At 48.8% G+C, this 19,118-nt stretch overlaps 1 protein-coding gene across 1 annotated transcript in view; it reads right to left on the bottom strand.

Annotated features, from left to right (window-relative positions):
* MARCHF4 (membrane associated ring-CH-type finger 4) overlaps positions 1–19,118 on the bottom strand; it is a 98,956-nt gene that overhangs the window by 9,081 nt on the left and 70,757 nt on the right. The window contains exons 2-3 of the mRNA XM_065638112.1: positions 18,936–19,091; positions 10,477–10,669 (exon numbers count right to left, since the gene is read on the bottom strand). Coding sequence (XP_065494184.1) covers positions 10,477–10,669; positions 18,936–19,091 — 349 coding nt within the window. The remainder of the gene's footprint in view (positions 1–10,476; positions 10,670–18,935; positions 19,092–19,118) is intronic.

Raw genomic sequence — 19,118 nt, 5'->3', positions numbered from 1 at the left:
CTCGGAAGCAGGAGCAGTTCATACTACATACAAAGCATTTGTAGCTGGGCAAGGAGGAATGCTTTATCCAGAGGGATGAATTGAGAGGACAGGTAGGACTGCCTGTCGTAGGGCTTGTGGAGCTGGTGGGGGCTGGGGGCAGTATGCTGTAGGAGCATTTGGGGGCCTTTTATGGCTGCAAGGCAGATGCCAGCTTCTCTGCAAGGTGTTGTCTTCATCCCAGAGCAGCCGTCCTCAGTCATGTCCTCTGCCCACTCATGTTCCCCTGCAACACACAGGCTGGGTCCTTTGGGGCTTAGCTGATAAGGTCCAAAATGAGGAAAGACTAGCAAAATTAAGGAGCTGATAGGAGGTGTCTAAGTGACAGGAAATTCCTTTTTGTTCAGCACTCCCACATGGTTTGTTTGCAATGGGAAAACAGCATCAGCTGCCTGCAGGATGCCATCTGTGACAGAGGAGCTGGGCTGACCCTGGGAACCGCACACAGCAACACCATCGCTCTGGAAATGCCACAGTATTTTTCAGCTGTAAGCGTAGGAGCTACCAACCACCACAACTTTCTCCGGCTCTGCCCAGAGTAGCACGTTTATACCCTGCCTGAAAACTGGGACAAAAAAACCCCAAAACAAAACAAGAAATAACAACAAAAATAGGTAAAGTAAAACCTAGAGAAATCCTTGCTTGGGCAGTAGATAAACCACGAACAAAAGCACTCCTGTAAACTCAGCTGGCTGTGGACAGCTACAGCAAAATGGATGTTGTGCCTTTAAGGGCTTTTGTATTCCTGTGGTATTTAATTCACAGTGCAAGATAAAGCAGAGGATTAAAGGGCAGTCTCTAGCTATGCAGGCAGCAATAAATGAGACTCTTCTTGGAAAAAGCAAATAAATAAATAAAGATGGGAGCTCCACCGGCTGAACAACCTTGCTTCTGAATTGTCCATCTCCAGCAGCATACCCCACTTGTGAGTGTACCCATAACTGTGCAGTATAGGAGGGGTAGGGCTTGCAGGCATTACCCATATACCTCCTTGCTCTTTCAAAGTTTCCTTTCCTCCCTTTGTAGCTAGGATTATACAGACCCTCTCGGTGCCTTTTTAATCCAAATTTAAAATGGAGATGACAGCAACACCCCACATAATGAAAAGACTTTGTGCATGACGTGAAAGTCACTCATCGTGTGCATGATAGATACTCTTAGGTCGTTAAAAGAAGGGAGTAAATAATAATTTCAAACTATATTGAACAGAGTGCTGGCCAAATGCACACTCTGGTCTCTGGGTGATTTTATGGGTCTTTTCTACCTTCAGGTTTCTACACATTCCTTGACAGAAGTCCTGGAGTTGGACACTCATGGCAAGGAGAGAAAAAGCGCATGTTTTCTATTTCACTATGCTTGCACCATGACAGTCAGTCTTCCAGGTCTAAGTCCTGAACCTTCCTATCCCATAGCTAATGTTACTTTGACCAAAGCACTGCCTGTGCAGCTATACTGGATTCTCAGCCATTCCTGGGACATTTCTTAAAAGGCAAAGCTGGACGACAATGCTGTTTTGTGTAGGGTTTGGAAATCTGACTTCACATTTGCTTGGAGTGAGACTTGAAAAATTCACACTGTCCCCAGAATGGAAAAATACATACATATTTTCAGACAGGTGAGAATGTTTCATTTGGACTTGATTTTTTTTTAAATGTTGTATTCCAATTCTGACACTGAATTTAAAATACTCAGCATGAGCAGTCATCTCTAAATGCTAAATCAAAATGCTTTGTTCCATAATGATCAAAACATGACATTTGCTTATTGAAGGTAGAACAAGTGCCACCCTCTCTGCTTTTATTAGCAAATTAAATTCTGTAAGAAAAAAATAGGAATAGTTTCAGAGTTTTTCATTTTCTAAGGGATGCAGGTTCTGTCTGAACCCAATCCCTCCACACTGCTCCAGCCACCCAAGGGCTCTTACATTAAGAGGAATAGGGACCAGTTAGGAGGGACATAAAGGTGAGTACAGATCACCCTCAGCAGGGCATCCCCCCGGGTAATGTAGGGCACGTAGGCTAAGCTAATGGACCTGGAAGTGCCTCTGAAGTTGCAGGCTGGCATGTGCATTGTTATAGCTACTACTGCCTTGTTGGAGCGAGACGTGGGCATCCTTTCTTTCTGCCATGTAGGAAGGCATCTCAAGGATGTGAGGCAGAAGGTGCTCATGGTGCTCTTTGACCAGCCTTTTGTGGGCATGCGTCCCTGGGACGCACCATGGTGCAGCCTGTGTTTCACTGCTTTGTCCTCCACAGCCATGACAAAATCTTTCATTTTAGACCACAGGATTTCTGTGAGATTTCCAGGAGCCTTCCAGCTTGGGTTCTGCGGCCTCTCCTCTCTGCTCCCCTGCAGTGTCCCCACAGGTCTCACCCCACCTCCTCCCCTGCAAAGGTCTTCACCTCTTACACAGACGCACAATTCAAAATTAAGGAAGGCAGTAGGAGCCATGAGAACAAGGGTCCATCATTTCTGATATATTACTAGATAGGATCTCTGGGAGGGCAAAAATTTTGCCTTCTTGCTCTGGATATACAAGTTTCTTCCACCAGAGCTGAAGACCTTTAGGGTCTGCGATACCCAGCTGAGTTAACACTGATGCAACCTGAAAGAGGTAGGTAAGAGTTCAAACACACCTACGGGATCCGTCAATGCTGAGCAAGAATGAAAGCAGTGAAAGGAACTGAGACTGGCTAAGCCTGCAGCAAAGGTCTGGAGAAGAGCCTTGTAGGACAGAGAGAGGCCCATGATGTGGCCATGGCTGAGCAGAGTGAATTGTCTCACCTGGCATAGTAAACGCCTGGACCATTGGCTCTTCAGGCTTCTCTGCATTCAGCAGGTAGTGATGGCTGCCCACTCCACACTGGCCCTGCCTGAATACCATTGCTGTGGGTTTGTTTGCTGGCTGAACCTCTGCTGAGAAGGTGAAGTGCTGGCTGGACTACTGAGCATGGGATCCCTAGTGTTATTTAATCTTATTCAAGAACTTCTGCTAAACACTGCATGGTCATATGGGTATTGAGGCTTCAGCTCTGCCACGGGGTAAAGGGACTCAGACTGTGGCTGCCACCACTGGGTCTTGGTTCAGAAAGAAAAGCATTGCTTCAGGGAGTAACTTCCAGGTCAAATAAGTTTAGCAACTTAGACCATGGGCCTGTTTGCAGTATTCTTGCTTGCAGACTGTTGTATCTGGGTCTAAAAGATGGCTCTGTTGATAAGTAGCCATCCCTTCAGGAGAAGAAATGATCAGTCACTACTTTAAGAAGCCATCCCAGAGCTGGATTAATGTGGCTTTACATTATCGTCTTCTTTCCTCTGCTTATCTCTTCCTACAGAGCCTGGGACACACCAAAAGCAGCCGCATCCACTATGCATTGGGAGATGACCCCCCTGTGACCTCATCTTTGACTACAGAGTTAACATCTCTTGCTACAGCCACAACAGCATGTCATGGACCACAGCCTTCCATCTCCAGGAGTAATGTGTCTCCAGGGATGAAGGCTGTAGTAGGAGGAGCGATGGGACAGAAGGCAGTTGGAAAAACACAGCCTGGCACAGAGCTGAGGACTTTTTCCAGCCTTTACTAGATAGCGCAGTTTATGCAGCTGGTGCGGGAGATCCTACCAGCTGCCTACGAGGGAATCTCCTGCCATGGTGTAGAAGCTGTGACAGGCAGGTGAGTGCTTCTGCCTCTGCCTACAGTTGGGAACTTAACCCAGGGACACCCGGCATTTGATTCCAGCCTGGGGTTTAGTGACAGGGAAGCATCATTCTGATTATAATGTATCACCCTCGAAAGCACAAGATGCCGTTCACAAGGCAAACGGATTTCTTTTCCCACTCGGAAAATGTTAATTATGTTGCCCTCATTAAATGCTAAACACATTGATCCACTGGAGCAGAGAGCACCATATGGTTATTCATGACAAAATACATCTCCGTAGCCCTATTGCAACAGTGGGAAACTGCATGAAGATGGATGTGGTGAAGGAGTGTGGAGTTGAAAGGACACATTGTGAAAGGCCAGGTGCTGCTCTGACTGTGCTGGAAGCCAAACTCCTTCCCTGCAAAAAGGCAGGGAGTTCAGAGCCAGGTCCAAACCCCACAGCTCTTTGCTCAGCAGCAACGTGCTCATTCTGCAGCGAGCTGCTGGAGCTGCACTGGAGTTCAGCAGGCGCATCGAGCCTCTGCAGAAACGCCCGCTGGTGAAAGTAGCACACATGCACGCATGCAGGCTGCCCTCTCTCCTCTCTTATTGAATAATCAATGCAGCATTAGATAAAAATAGGTCCCATCTTTCAGAAACGGAGGGGTGGCATGTCTCGGCTTTGTCGAGCTTCCACTGTTCCTGGAGAGTGGCCAAGAAGTCCATCGGCAGATCAGCTGTGCAGCATCGCTCCTCCTGCTGCTGGCCCAGGTACAGGGCCCCGAATGACCGCTCTTGGGGGACAGTCCCTGCCCAGCTGGATTAGGAGCCTCACAATGTGCCCTGTGGGGACTGTTCCTGTTTCCACACGCCTCTTTACAGCTGATAAATCAATTATTTGCCCAGTGATTTTTCGAGCATGCACGTTGTGGCTGAATGCATGCAAACCGGGATTCACAGTGCAAAAAAAGAGAACTGGCTGCCTGACTTTATCCCAGCTGCCTGCTCTGATGCTACGGCTTGGATCTGGTCATGCCAGTTAGCTCCTGGTAGCCCCAGTTTGCAGGCAAACTGGGCAAGAAGTGCACGCACAGCATAGCAAATAGTGCACCAAGCTGAAGGGCACGGAAGACTTCTGCATACTCTCATGGGCCTCTTCCAGTCATGTCGAAGTCATGCACGTTTGCTGTCTGGCTTGGTCTCAGGTTTCTCCTCTGAGGGCATTTGCTGAACTTCTCTGCCTTGTGCTCTGCTTTTAGGGTGTCATCAAGCCAACACAAGGGCTTGGTGCTTTCCCAGAACTGACTCCTTACTGCTGTAGCAATTCTTCCTGCTTTGTACCTTCGGGGACTACGCAGACCTGAATGAAAACATCTGTGTTCCTTTTGAGAATCGGATCAATACACATGAAGACCCTGAAGACACTTCATTTCTCAGTTTCTCTTTATTTTGTTGGGACTTGGACTCCTAAATCCTCTGAATGCTGAAGGCCCAAGTGACCTGACTAGAAAACACCCTGAGGCTACACCAACCTGGCATTTCCTCTAGGAAGCAAAGCTCATTTAAAATGAAACCACATTAGTCTTGGCAGGAAGTTTGAATTGTGACTGTCTCAAGGAAGCTCCATTAATTACTGTTCCCATTGCACTATGAAAGATCAAATGCTGTGGATCAGTTTTAATTGGCTATTGATTTCTTATGTTATTACCTACGGTTGTGCTGAGATGCCGTCAGACATAGTGGATGCTTTTGATTATTCTTGCTGGCAGCTGGGATTAAAAACAGCGGGCACACTCTTCCTGATCTGTAATGGATTGCCATGGTGTGCCAACAAAAATCGTTGGCAGGATGAATGGTCCTGCTTTGCCTGTCTCTTGTGCTATCGAGCTGCAGCGCAGTTACTGTTGTGAAGGCAAATACCTCCAGGGATTGGCTGCCAAGGAAAGCAAGGGAAAAGCTTCACAGAACATGAGGATTTAGTGCTTGCAAAAGTGCACGGCTGTCAGCACCGAGGCAGGGTGAGTCAGAGAGCAAGGCCTGGGTGGGCATGGACAAAGCAACAGTCTCCATCAGACAGTGATCCAAGGAGAGGCAGACGGGATCGCTTTTGCACCGCTGCAGATAAGCCCCCCTCATGCCAATCACAGGGTTACCCCTGTGTGAGCACAAGCAGGACTGCACATGCAAGCGGTGTCAGTGACAGCCCCATCCTCTCAGCCTGCTAATGGCCTTCCTGAGACGTGTGTCCCCCTTGGAGCTGATCTGGTGATGCCTGAGCCTGGACTGACATGCTCTCATTAGCTGGCAGAGCTCCTCCTGGTATAACAGGAGATGTTTTCCTGTCCTCCTGACCCAAAATGTCATCTTAATGTACCAACGCTGACTTTCCCTAATTGCACCTTGACAGAGAAAGAGGCAAACCCCTCCTTCCCCCTCCAAGGACTGTCATTTAATTAACAGGCAGGTACCTCTAAGGATTTACAGCCCAGCTCTAAGCGGCTACTCTCCCTACTCAGTAACTCAGGCCTATGAAGGCTCACTCAATTTATCTCTATATTTCAATAACCGTATTTCTGCTAATCCCTCTCTATGCCAGCTTTCTGGATTTAGCTCTCAGGCACCCATGGAGAGAGTAGTTAATCAAATGAACACCCATCTCACTTTCCCTTCACTTCCTGGTTGCTGATCTCAAAGGTCTGTGTTGTAGATGGCTTCAAAGCAGAGCAATACCTATGCTGGCACCATTACCAGTTTCTAGTTTAATCCAACTTTCATATCTGTCCTATAGACATGACCAGAGATAGCACATATGAAAGAGAGAGAGATCAGAATCAGACGTTGGGTTTGGCTGGATATCAAGAAGCATTTAGTCTGTTCCTCCTTCACAAACTGGGATCATCTCTTTGCAACCTGTTCTTGACATATGTTTTCTAACAGGTTCTTAAAAAAAACCAACCAATATTGGAGACTCACAGAAATCCCAAACAATCCTTTCCGGTGCTTCCTGCCCTCCTGTTGGATGTCTGAAAGCAAGGGGAGAACAATGTTGAAAGATCATTTTGCATGTCTTGCCCAGATGGACGTAGCTTCTGGTACTTGGGACTATACCATCTGTCCTGCTTGTCGTGAAGAGCAGATTCATTTTACTTTGGTTGTGGTTTTGTTTCCATGGTGGGTGAAGGGGTAGCAAATGGTGTCTGTCCCTCACAACTGTTTTTGTGGAGCATGCTAGGATCTAGCAAAGTCCAAAGAAAACTAGTATATTACTGTATGTGAATGGTTGAGACCTCTGGATTTTGATGTATGGATCAATAGTGTCTGAGTTAACAACCATATTTTGAGAGCTCAGGTTGGAAACAGATCTGACTATTTCAGATCAAGTGAAGATAAAAACGAAATGATCTGTGCAAATCCCAGTTTGCACATGCGTCTGAGGGAGCTATATGTGCAAATGAACACTCTTTCCCTCACCTTTGACTCCACACTGGAAAGACCAGGGCTGCCATGTGATTGTCTATGCAACTTGCCACATATATCTCTGTCTTAACAAATTGTTACCTAAATGCCTTACGGCTTGGTGGAGAGGAGATCACATGAAACAGCTGGGCACTTGCTGACTAGGTGTGTATTTCCTGTCTGACAACACCCAGGATCTCTGCAGGTTTGGTGTCTGTTCCAGCTTTGAGACTCTGTGGTGCCAGAGGAAGTGTCCTGCTGAGCACTCTCAGTGACAGGACGTGTAAACTGGCCTCCTCGACAAATGTCACTGGCTACTCTATGGACATGAGATATCCAAGGACAACCGACGTAGCAACTGGCAGGAACTGCAGAAGAGCTCTGCCTCAGCACATCTATTCTTTAGTATATACCTTGTCTTTCAAACCTCTGCTTCTCTGTCAGTGAAAGCAAAACTCAGGGTCAAACTGGGGGAATGAAAAATTGGAATCCATACAATTAGCACAGGACCTGCAGTGTAACATTCTGCAAGCAGAGGTTGCCCAGCTTGTTGCCAAAAAATACACAGACAACGTATGTGCTACGTTACTTGAAAAAAACAAGTGTGGTAGAACTGAGCACACTTAATGTCATCCTCTTTCCCCATCACTGAGCATTTCTTAGTTCCTAAATCTTTCCTACCCACCCACAGGGTGCAAAGCAGGAGGGGAAAAGGGCTGGACTGCAGAGGAGGAGACACTAAAATGCACAAATAGCACCCTGGTATTTCACAAAGCGTTGTCACTGCAATTATCCATGAGAGGTTTCATCCTGAACTTGCAGAAGTGGAACTAAAGCCTAGGAAGGAGTAGCAAGAGGCTTCGGGCCATGCTGGCAGTCAGGAGCAGAACTCTGACTCTCCGGAGCCAGCTTTGCTCGGCTATGATCAAAGACACCGTGTGAGGCTGCACGGTTTGGGAGACGGATAAACAGAGGGAGAATAGCTGTTCCACAGTGAGGAACTCACTGCCAGTCTTCTAGGGAGCTGGCATTGCTGCATCCATCACAGTTGCGCAAAGCTACAATGAACAAGCAATTAAAACCAGTTGTGGAGTTCCCTTTGATCAGCGTCTTGTGCTGACCTGACCTGGCCTGGCCTCTCCACGGCACAGAGCAGCCTTTTGGCTATTGCTAGGGCAGCCCCCTGAAATCAGCAGGGCTGGAGGGAAGTCGCTCAGAGGAGAGATGTGACCACATCAACAGCCAGGGAGTCACAGCTCTCCATGAAGACCTCATTTGTCACTTGGTTCGACCTGGGCAGAGAAAGAAGAGGAGGAGAGGAGAGTGAGCACCAGGTCTCAGCTAGCACTGCTCAGAGCTCCCTTCCTCTCTGCTGCAGACCTGAGAGCAGCAGCAGCTGGGATTGCAAAGGGCATTGATGCACAACACAGCAAGTTTTACACTGGAGTGTGGCAGGGGCAGAGGGCTACTGAATGCATATATGAGCTTTTCTAGAGAAATGTATACATGGCTCACATGGTCCAGAACATCATCTCTCCTGGTTGAGCATGGGTGGGCTGCCTGGTAGCACATGCGGACATGCTGCACACAGCACAAGTGGAACCATGTCTGGGTAGTGTCTGAGGCACTGGGCAAGAGAAGCCACGCAGAGATATGTTAACTCTCTGCATCTGTAGCACTTCCCACTTGCTTTTGAGTGTGTGGGAAAGCCAGCATGCCTGGCCCACCGGGTCTGCCAGCTGTGCAGGGAGGACCGTGAGACAAGGGGTTGCCCCAAGGTACAACTCTGAAATGTTCCTGGGAATGGGATGGCTGCTTGCTCTTCGGCTGGAAAAAAATCAAAGCTCCCAGCTTAGGGCATTAAGCTTTATGGTGACATCAGTGGAGATGCAAAGGGACTTTTTTTCCTGTCAGAGAAAGTGGAAAAGAGAAATAGAGGCCAGACTCCTAAAAATTTAATAAGGAAGAAACGAAGAACCTCAAATCAAAATCTGTTCCCCTTCATTTCATGGCTGGCATGGTCTGCTCTCTGCCACGTGGGAGGATTTAGCTCCTATTGACAGATGAGCTAATCAGTTCCCCTCAGCTCCTGAAGCTTTATCAAAGCCAGTTAATCATGTTACTGATGTCTGCCCAGGCCAGGGTTGTCCACTTCTGTCCTCTGCCATCAAGGCAACACAAATACACCACACACACATAGGGATAATGTTTTTCCTCTCTCAGTTCCACCAGCAAGAGGATGTCACCACTGGCTATTGTACCAACATGTGGTGCTGCCTGTCTCTCTTTCACCCCCTTTGCCACCATTTTTTCCTGGAGAGATGTGGTAGTTCCATCAGCATCTCATGAAGGAGCAGGATGATCTCTACAGGCCAAGCTCACATCTCATTGTCAGCACAGTGGTGGCAACAGTGGGAAGAATTGGGCTGGGTTTCAGCGGGCCCAAGTCCTGTGCTGGAAGGGTGCCGAAACCAAGAGCCATCTGAACCCAGACACCAAGGTGTGTGGTCCAGACCTCTGTCCCTGCTGCTGCACTTGTTTTACTTCTGTACCCCGATTTAACCAACTGCTGTTGTGTGATATAGTCTGTCCTGCTCCTCCTGAGGGCTGAAATGGGGGCTGTGCTCCTTCCCTCTGGAGTGGCCCTACCCGCACAAACACCAGTTCACCAAGTCAAGAGGACTGCCTTGTCCCACTGAGTTTCTGGGAGGCTCCTTCTGCCTTTATATGAGCAACAGAAGGACCCAGACATGAGGAGATGTCTGAAACCCTCTTTGCTTCCTGGCAGAGTCAATTGAACAGACGTTATCTGGGTGGACACTGCTGAGGAGCGCACTTGGAGTGGCTGGTGTTCACTGGACTGTTTCAGTAACCGCTGCTCTTTCAGTGTCCTGCCTGGTGAGTGCCTGTGGCTATCATCAGCTACATCCCCCATCCCGCAGGCCTGCACTGGCGCTACAGCTCGAGCTCTCAGGGAGACCTGGGGCCAGGCTGCCAAGGAAGGAGTTTCTTTCCCAGTGTTACTGAAAAGCCTCATACTCTCCAGCCTCCCTCAGGCCTCCTCAACCTCTTCTTGCTCTGAAGAGAGATTTGTTTCTCTCTGGGGTTGCTGCAAGTCCCTCTGCCAGCCCAGACAAGGAGATACTCTGGGGCTGCCAAGATGAGCAGAGAGGACTTGAAAAATGGTGTCGCAAAAGCGAAGAGGAGGAAAAGCCCAGGACGCTCAATCCAAGCTGAGCTGTACCAGCTGGCTCTCCACACCATCTCCCACTCCTCTCCACCGGTGGAGCGACAGGTGGGTGACCTCGGCCATGCTGTGAGATGTGATCACCCACCTATACAGACAATGTCCATGAAGCCGTACATTCCATAGCAGATCTGGAAGAGCAGGTCCTGGCGCTGCCACTTGGCTGAAGGACTGAAGGTCGACCAGATGAGCCACGAGATACTGGCGATGAGGAAGAGGGAACCCAGGATGGCCGCTGCTATCTGAACCTTCTCAATGACTGTCAGAGAGATTGCCTGCCACTGCAAGGGGAGGCAATGGGGAGAGGAGAGGGGAAAAGGAGGAGAGAGGAAGGAAAAAGAGAAGAGATTAGTTACTTGGGGCACATCACTCTTTTACATCTTTGTGGTAGTTTTGGAGAACACCTATGACTTATATGTGCGCCCTATGCATAGGTGCTTTTACCTGGTCAACATCTGGGGTGCAGCACGACAATCATTCAACAGCGCACGGTCCCATGCTTCCTGACAGCATTGCTGAAGAAGAAATGGGGTGGAATCTCAGATCTCACCAGGAAAACACAGAGGTCCGAGGGAGGCAGGACGGACTGGGGGCAAACACTGAAAATAACATGCCTGTGACAGTGGGGCTGTGATGGCAATCACAAGCCAGGACATCCATTTGCCACCTCAAACGGAGGCTAGGCATCATCCTGGGCCACGAGAAGAAGTGTCTCAGAGAGACCAGCTTTCCTCCAGAGGCCTCCCATGTAAGCCATGAGCTGGCTCTGTGCCACTCTGTGAGATTTGACAGATCACAGCACTAGGTAGGATCTCGCAGCAGCAGCAACGCACATCCCACCAAACTTGTTACAAACAACACAAGTTGCTGTGGTCAGGTTAGGTGATGACATGTTCAGGCTGTGTTCCAAGATAAATGCTAATGTTTCTTCCTCAGAAGAAGAAAAAAATAGAAATAACTCCCCCAAATCCATTCACTGTGTCAAATAGCTTTGGATAAACTACAGTATAAATAACCTAAGCCCGGACTCCTCTCTGTCATCCAGAATAAAACCTCCCTACCCAGATTTACACTGCTGAGAGAACTACCCTGTAAAAACCAAATGCAGAAATTGCTTTCTTTAAAAAGACCTGGTGACATGGTCTGTAGCCCCTCCTGCAAATCAGAAATCAAACACATAAACAGGCTGAGAAGAAACAGTCTCTTCTGGCATCAAAGATTATAGGCCACCTTTAGCTGCAAGATATTAATACATGCCCTTGAAGTCTCAGTGGGACTGGCAGAAGGATAAATAAAGGTGTACTTCAGCCCCTGCAGGTATAGAGCATTCAGGGGAATTGGAATGTTTAGTCTGGATTCAGCCCAAATTCAGTGTCGCTCTGAGGTGGCATCTCTGGCAAGCCCTGAGCACCGTGCCTGTTTGTCAAACTCATCCTGGGACAGCAAGGTCATCTGTCGGGCCTTGCCCCATCCTTTTGCAGGGCAAGAAGTGAGTTCAGTTGCTGCGTCCCTATTTCATGCCCAGTTACAACAGGAGGGTCCAGGCTAGATGCAGGGCTGCCGGAGTCCACAGGAGATGCACAGGTGTGTGACTCCTCTCCTGTCATGAGACAGAGCAAAGGCCACCCAGCACCTGTTCCTCCTAAATTTGGGTTCTGAGTGGGGGATCAGCAGCTGTGCTGCCCTCCTGTCAGCTCATCAGCTTCACCCCCAACATCACCATCAGCAGATGCAGGACAAATCCACTAATGTTGCCATCAGCTCACAGCTCCAGGATTAGAGGCATGTGGCAGGGAAGGGGCTTGGGTATGTGCGTGGGGTTGCGCTTTCACCCCTGCGGTTTTCCCCAGACCTCATCTCCCCTTCCAATAATGCTGGCAAACACCGAGGGGGCAGGAGGGCAGGGAGCTCGGTGCACAGCCTGGTGCTGTGTGTGCAGGCTCTACTGCAGGTCTCTCACACTGACCTGTGTTCGCCTGTGCCAGCCAAATCATTCTGCATCATTTCTCTCTCTCAAGGAGGTAATGGACTGGCGCCTCACCATCTGTCTGGCACACTGCAAGGCCTATGGTGGCAACAGGTCCTTCCAAGGTAGCAATTAAAGACAGAAAAAGAAGAAGGAGCTGTTTTCTATAACTAGCATCTGTGTACAACTAGCCCCACTGCTTTGCAGAGACAGGGAGGCTTAGGTGTAGGGCTAAATACACTGTGAAAGGGGATGTGGCTCAGGGCACAGAGAAGTTACACCTGGGCGCAAACTTCAAACCCCACTCGCTGCGGTTGGGAACAGAGAGGCTGAAACACCGGCAGGGACGCTGCCTGATACTGCTCAGCTGGCAGCAGCTGCCGGGAAGTTTGCTGCAGTAATAATGAAGAGGCTGGAGTCCATCAGCCGTGCCAGGGGGTAGGAGACTCTCTCCTGGCATCTGGCACTAAGTGACAGTGACACACGCAGCAGAAGTCCTGACTGTTGAGGAGATGGCACTGGGGTGCGATTACCCTCTGGCAAGGAGGTAAATGGGTCAGAGCTGAACACTGGGGAAAATAACCAGCTTGCAGAATAATTTAATATTTTTCAGGAAGAGAAAAAAAAGAAGTAAGTAATAAATGTTGTATTTCCTCTCTAGCGACCCTGAGAACTACAATTTAGCACCATACATCTAGTTGGAGCCACTAATAACAGGAGTAATTATTTTTTATCTTTTAATCCCATTTTGCTACACATCCTGAGCTATGAGGTTTGCACAGAGAGAAGAAAAGGTGCGAGACAGAGCATAAAGCCTGCTTCCCAGTGAGAGTGCAGAGAGAAGGGTCCAAGAGCTGTTCGGAGGTGGAACGTGCTGATGAATTTCAGATGCAGGAGCTGGGCCTGATGCATCCCTGCACCGGTGGCCTCAGGGGCCTGCCTCAATCACAGCAGTGTGCCTTTCACATTTCATAACAGTCCTTAGAAAATCATCCACTCTCCTAACCCTGCTCTACCATCATTATAGCCAGCAGACCAGGGATTTGGTGGGTGACCCTATTGTCCTCAGGTCACCACTAGAGCTGCAAAGAAAGGTCTCAGCAACACTGCAGAGTCCCTCTACCAGCACATCTGAAACTCCCAAAGCTCTTTGTGTGAATGCTGGGCTGCAGACACAGCCCCATCCCTCTAAATCTCCAGCTCAAATGTTGAAGCTCTAGCTAGGTCACAGTGTCAAGCAATCCCACCTTGCAGGAAGAAATTAAATTGCGCCCTTCTTTCCTCAGCTGATGACTCTTGAGTCCCAGGTAGCTGCTGAGTTGTACTGAAGTGCACCTTTAACAACTGGTAGCTCACCCAGGCTGTCAATGAGGAATGTGACCTTTAGGCAAGTAGAAAGCTCTGCCAGTGCTGAACAGGGCAGAACTAAGGACTTGCTGGTACTGGAAAGCTTTAAAGGCTCCTGTGGGATAAGAGGAGCAGCTTTGTGAGCTCTGGGCTTACAATGGCTTCAGAGCATGCCCAAGCATCTCTCTGTGATGGCTTGCGACCCGTGCTGGAAAAAGGGCTCCATCCCTCCAGACCACTCTGAAGAAATGTCCTCATTCACTCAGGAGCTATCCGTCTGTCCTCTGCTACCATCTCCCTTGGCCAACTGCTTTGGCACACCACCCAGATATGCACATACAAAACACCATGCTCTCTTGGACTGATTTCCCCCAGGTTTCTCTCAGTCACAAAACTCTGTGACCAAGATGCTTCAGATAGGGTTTCTTAGGAGCCCAGGTCTCACATTTGTGATGACCTTCGCCAGGGGCCAAGCAGGTACCAGCGCCTGCCATTCATGTCTCTCTTATTCTCCTGGACTGTTTCATAACCTACTTGGGAGAAACCTGTTTCTCTGTTTGCTTCACTGCTTCTCCTCAGACACTTGTGAGTGAAAACCCCTGCTGCTAATGTAACACAGAATAATAATGTCATTACTATAGTATTTAAAGCCTGATCCATGTTTCCCTTTCTTCGGCACTAGCAGTCTCCAAAGGTTCCCAAGCACCAGCATGATCAGATCCAAGGCAGATATTTGCCTGCAGAAGATACCTGTGTCTTTCTGCAGCAGCTTGCTAAGAAGACTTGCTTGCTGGAAAAGACTTCCTACACTCCTCAGAGAGCTCCCCCATGCCTGCCTCAGGCAGTTCGGTTTATTTTTATTGCTATATCTGACACATTCCCTTAGTATGTATCATTAAGATCCTGAGCTGTGCTAGTCAGCGATTTCATTTTCAGACCCAGCATCGCAAGCAAGCAGAGCTCTTTCCTAGAAAGTTGGAGTGGACCATTGCCAGCCCTGCTTAGGTCTGGCTCTCCCCTCACTGCTGTCCTGAGGACCTGACTGTTCTCAATTATCTTTTGGAGGATGGCCTTTCTTTTTATAAATTCACCAAGCGAAGTTGTGCCACTGCTGTGGTAGCTTCCCTGCTGTACATTTACAGGTACTGTTGCTTATTCAGATACTGGAAAGGCAGCAGGGAGGAAGGAGGGTCCACCAGGGCCATGTAATGGAAATGTCCAGTGATGAAACTCCCTCTCCTCTGTGTGCCAGAGCATCTGGTAAGACTCAGGCTACAGCATCAGTACCCTGGAAAGCCTCTGTTACAATGCACAGGCCATGAAGTCTCTCTTGCTGTGACTGCACACATTGCCTGCAGGCTGCAGGCTGGAGCTCAGCAGGGACCAGCCAAGGCTCGTACTTAACACATGACAACAGCAAGTTGGGACAAACAGGAGACCCCAGCAAACATGTCTCAAGCTTTTTAGCTCAAGAGCTCAGGCTGAAGTTCAAACACCCTGGGACCTCGGCCACTTTCCTTGCAGATGTGAGAATCCTGATGAAGAGGCCATACAAACAGACACTCATCAGGTCTTAACAGAGCATCAACACAGTCAAAATAGATCCAGAGGAGAACTAGGACCAGATCCCAATCCCAGCACTGGATAACTGAGGATCTCTGGAGCTGAAACAACCCACAAGACACAAAGAGTCAGAGATAACAACTGTAAACCAGAGTTGAACTCCCTGAGACTGCAGACAGATTTAGGTCTGGGAAGGCTGGTTCGAATGGATCTTGTATCTGCTGAAATCAGAGCATCAGAGTGAATGCGGCTAAGGAGCAGCTACAAAAGAGCTGTATAGATGAAATTCACTGCAGAGTCCCATCACTGCAGGTAACTCCACCACGTACCAGCACCAGAGTGTCTGCAGTGCTATCAAAACCTTGAATCTTCAGGGCATTTTAATAATAACGGGCTTTCACAAATATGGAAATGGAGAGGAGCATTTAAAGCCTCCATGCCCATGACTCTTGTCTCAATGACTGGCAGACTGGAGAGCAGGAGGATGGAAGGATGGATGGAAGGATGGAAGGATGGATGGATGGATGGATGGATGGATGGACAAAAGGTCTGGATCTTCTGGTTGCTCACAGCTGGTGAGATATTTTTGCTCTTTGCTGTCTGACTGCTGCTTGGCAGGACACTTGCTATGTCATCCAACAACTTTAATCCCCCCATTTCAGCAGGTTTGCAGTGTTGCTGCTTTCAGACTTTTTCTCTTAAATGCCTGCAATCCAGGGATGGGGAGGGGCGTTAATTTACAGATTCATTCTGCCAAAATACCCATCTAAAGGCCTCTCTCTGGCATGAGACATCAAAACAGCCTGGAGGCTGGAAGGAGTCTGTTAATTATGCATGAACCATGTTCCCCCACTGTAACTTCTCTGCCCACGTCACAAGTCTCCAGACACATTTGGTCCATATCGTGCTCCTAGGCACTCCCAAAAATGTGCAGCAGATGTCAAAACGGGCAAACATGCAGGTGCTGGGGAACATGTGGGTGTTGGGTGTGCTGCCCGGCTCAGACCAACTGGACGTGCTTCAGGGAGCCCAGGGTCTGCCAGATACCTGGGTTTGGCTTTCCAGTGGTCTGTCACATGGGAGGACACACAGATAGTCACCAGGGATAGGTAGGCCATGTTGCTGGTTAAAATCTAGCCAGGGTCAGAGTGTCACCCAAACCAGCTTCATGTGACAAGGAAGTGAGCTTTGTGTGGTCCTTGCCTGAATTATAGCTGGTCTGGAATAAACAGACAACCACGCTTTCCTACAGCATTTGCCCTCTGAAACCTCTAATGAAGAATTCGGAGCTTTCTAGTAAGAATAAAGCTGGGCAGAAGTGCCAGCAGACCCTGAGAAGAAAGGCGAGAGACTATTGCTTTACTTAGAGACATGCTGTATGCCCAGGTGGCCCCTGTTACCCACGCGTGGGGTGAAGACCAAGCAGAAAGGATGCTCTTCCCACCTGCAGATGCTGTGGCACGTTGCATGGTGACGCGTTACAGGGGGACAAGCTCTTAGTCCTTGTGGGAAGTCCAGGCCTGGTACGTCAATCTGCCACTTCCCATGGGATTTCACATACTAGTGCTAGTGTAGCATCTGCTTCCCAGAAAGTGCCTTTGTGCTGGCACCAGGCACAGAGCTGTAACTCCACACATGCCGCATTTATTCCAGATCAAGTGGTTTTTCACTCCAGTTGCTTCTTCCCACTCTCCAAATCTCCCAGTGCTTGTGCGAGAAGTGCTGTGAAGTCTAAGCCAGCGATGTGAAGCCTCCAAGCCTGAGGTCTGCATGGTCCTCTGGGACGCTTGCTCCTGGAGCTGGGCTCTTTATCTGCTCCTGCCACTTAATTTTTGTGTTTGTGGCAAAGGACAGCAGATCAGGCCACTTTCTAATAGAGAAGCTCCAAAAAAGCAACCCTTTGCGCAGGCTTTTGAATGTGTGTGTGGGAGGGGAGCTTGTCTGTGAATAAATCAAATAAATTTTGGCCAGGTGAGGAGCAGGGGGAAAGTCACTGACCCATTGTCCTGAGCCACCTGAAGGCGTAGAGCATTTGGAGGTCATTCATTAAAGGCAATGTTGGCTGCATGCACGTTCATAAATATTCACCCACAAACCTTCACTGCTGCTCAGCATCGCACTCCTGATCTGAGACGGAGGAAGCACTAGGGCACTCATGGACCAGCTTTCCAGAAATAAACAAACACTGCTTTGTCCACATTTCCCCTCCTGTGTTTCAATCTGCTCTGATTTACTAGAGCCAAGAAATTAAAGCACCCCGGGTCTGGGGCTTGGGATGAAACTACGGATCTCTCCAGTCCACAGCACATGAAAAATCGAATCAGGAGCTGTAGGAACTTGCAGAGAGCAGGCAGTCTTTTTCCTTCCCCCCTGCAAAATTGCTCCATGATGCACCACTAATTTCACTATTTCGTTTAAGACTGGAGTCCTAAAGGGCTGTCCCTGTTCCCTCACTGTGGTTAGTGATCTCAGGCCTGGAAAAAGACACACAGAAACTGCAGTTTGGAGGAGAGAGCAGGACTTTGCATTCCCCCCCGACTCCCGTACAACTGGGCAACATCACTGGCAAAGTCCTTCTCTCCTGTTAGAGAGCAGAGCGACAGAGCCAAAGCCTTCCACCAGGTGCTCGACAGACCAACATCCTTACAGACATTGCACCAGTCTCTAAACCACAGCATGCTGCTGTAATGTCTCTCTGGTCCAGATGATGCTAATTAAGCAGTAGTGCCTGGATATAATGTGCTTCCTTACGTCCGAGGCACCAATGGTGCTCAGCAAAGGCATGCAGCAATTAGTCCATCTTCAGGTGTTGCCCTCGCAATAAATCAATAGCTACTAAGGATAATTTATCCCATTTTTAACAGCCACACAGTTTTCCCCATTCTGAATCTTGATTTCAATTACCAGCCTGCAGTGGGGCTATTAAATCACAGTGCTTTTGAGCTGAGAAGAGAAAGAAGGTTGGTACTCTGATGCCTTTCATAGCCACTTACATCAAGATGTGCTTTACCTGTTGTGTACACATCTGCAAATGTCCACCAAGAATCAGGCTTGGAGAGACCAGAGCATCAGAGCCAACAGCCCTTGGGCCATGCCAGTATGTATTTGATCATGGGGGAGCAGTAAAGTGAAAAGCGTGGCAGGATCAGAGAGCTGTAGGAGCCCTCCATCCACCTCCTCCATCCCTCATGCCAACACAGAGGAGGCTCAGCAGGAGAAGATCAGGGCTAATGGCACAACTATAGACACGTGGAGTCTCAAGATACAGCTCTGTCACAGACTCTGCTCGGTTGTAGGAAATCCCATAACTGCTCTACCCCATCTGACCCTGGGGACAGTGGCGTACCTGTGGTCTCCAGTGGATGGGCTCCATTTGAAGGGCTGTGAGGTGCTACAGCACTATTGTGGTCACACTGGCATTTTCAACAGGAGGCAAATGAATGTGGGAACTGTCAAGGGCAGAGAATAAACTCCCAAGGGATGCCCCTGGTACCACCAAACAGAACATGGGGCCTCTCTGGACCAGCCCTCAGTAACCCTTTCTAGTGTCTCGAACATATGGATCATTGTGCGCTGGGAAGGAAAACCCACACAGGTAAAATCCACTTGCTTCCAAAAACAAAAATAGAAACGAGAATAAATAGACTTTGAAATGTCTCTAGTACCTTTACCTGCAGAGGGTTTTTTGTGCTTATGGCAATGACGTGATACTTGTAGTAACACAGCTCACAGCTCCAGCAGCCTCTCTCACTAATCCATTTGATCAGACATGGCTGGTGCGTGCACTTCACCGATCCGTCGCACCGACATGGGCTCAGCAACTCCCCCTGAAAAAGACAGACAGCATCAGTGAG

This window comes from Caloenas nicobarica, chromosome 6 (assembly GCF_036013445.1).
Source record: "Caloenas nicobarica isolate bCalNic1 chromosome 6, bCalNic1.hap1, whole genome shotgun sequence".
Lineage (NCBI taxonomy): Eukaryota > Metazoa > Chordata > Aves > Columbiformes > Columbidae > Caloenas > Caloenas nicobarica.
Note: the sequence above shows the minus strand (reverse complement) of the source record. Positions and strands in the feature narration are given on the sequence as shown.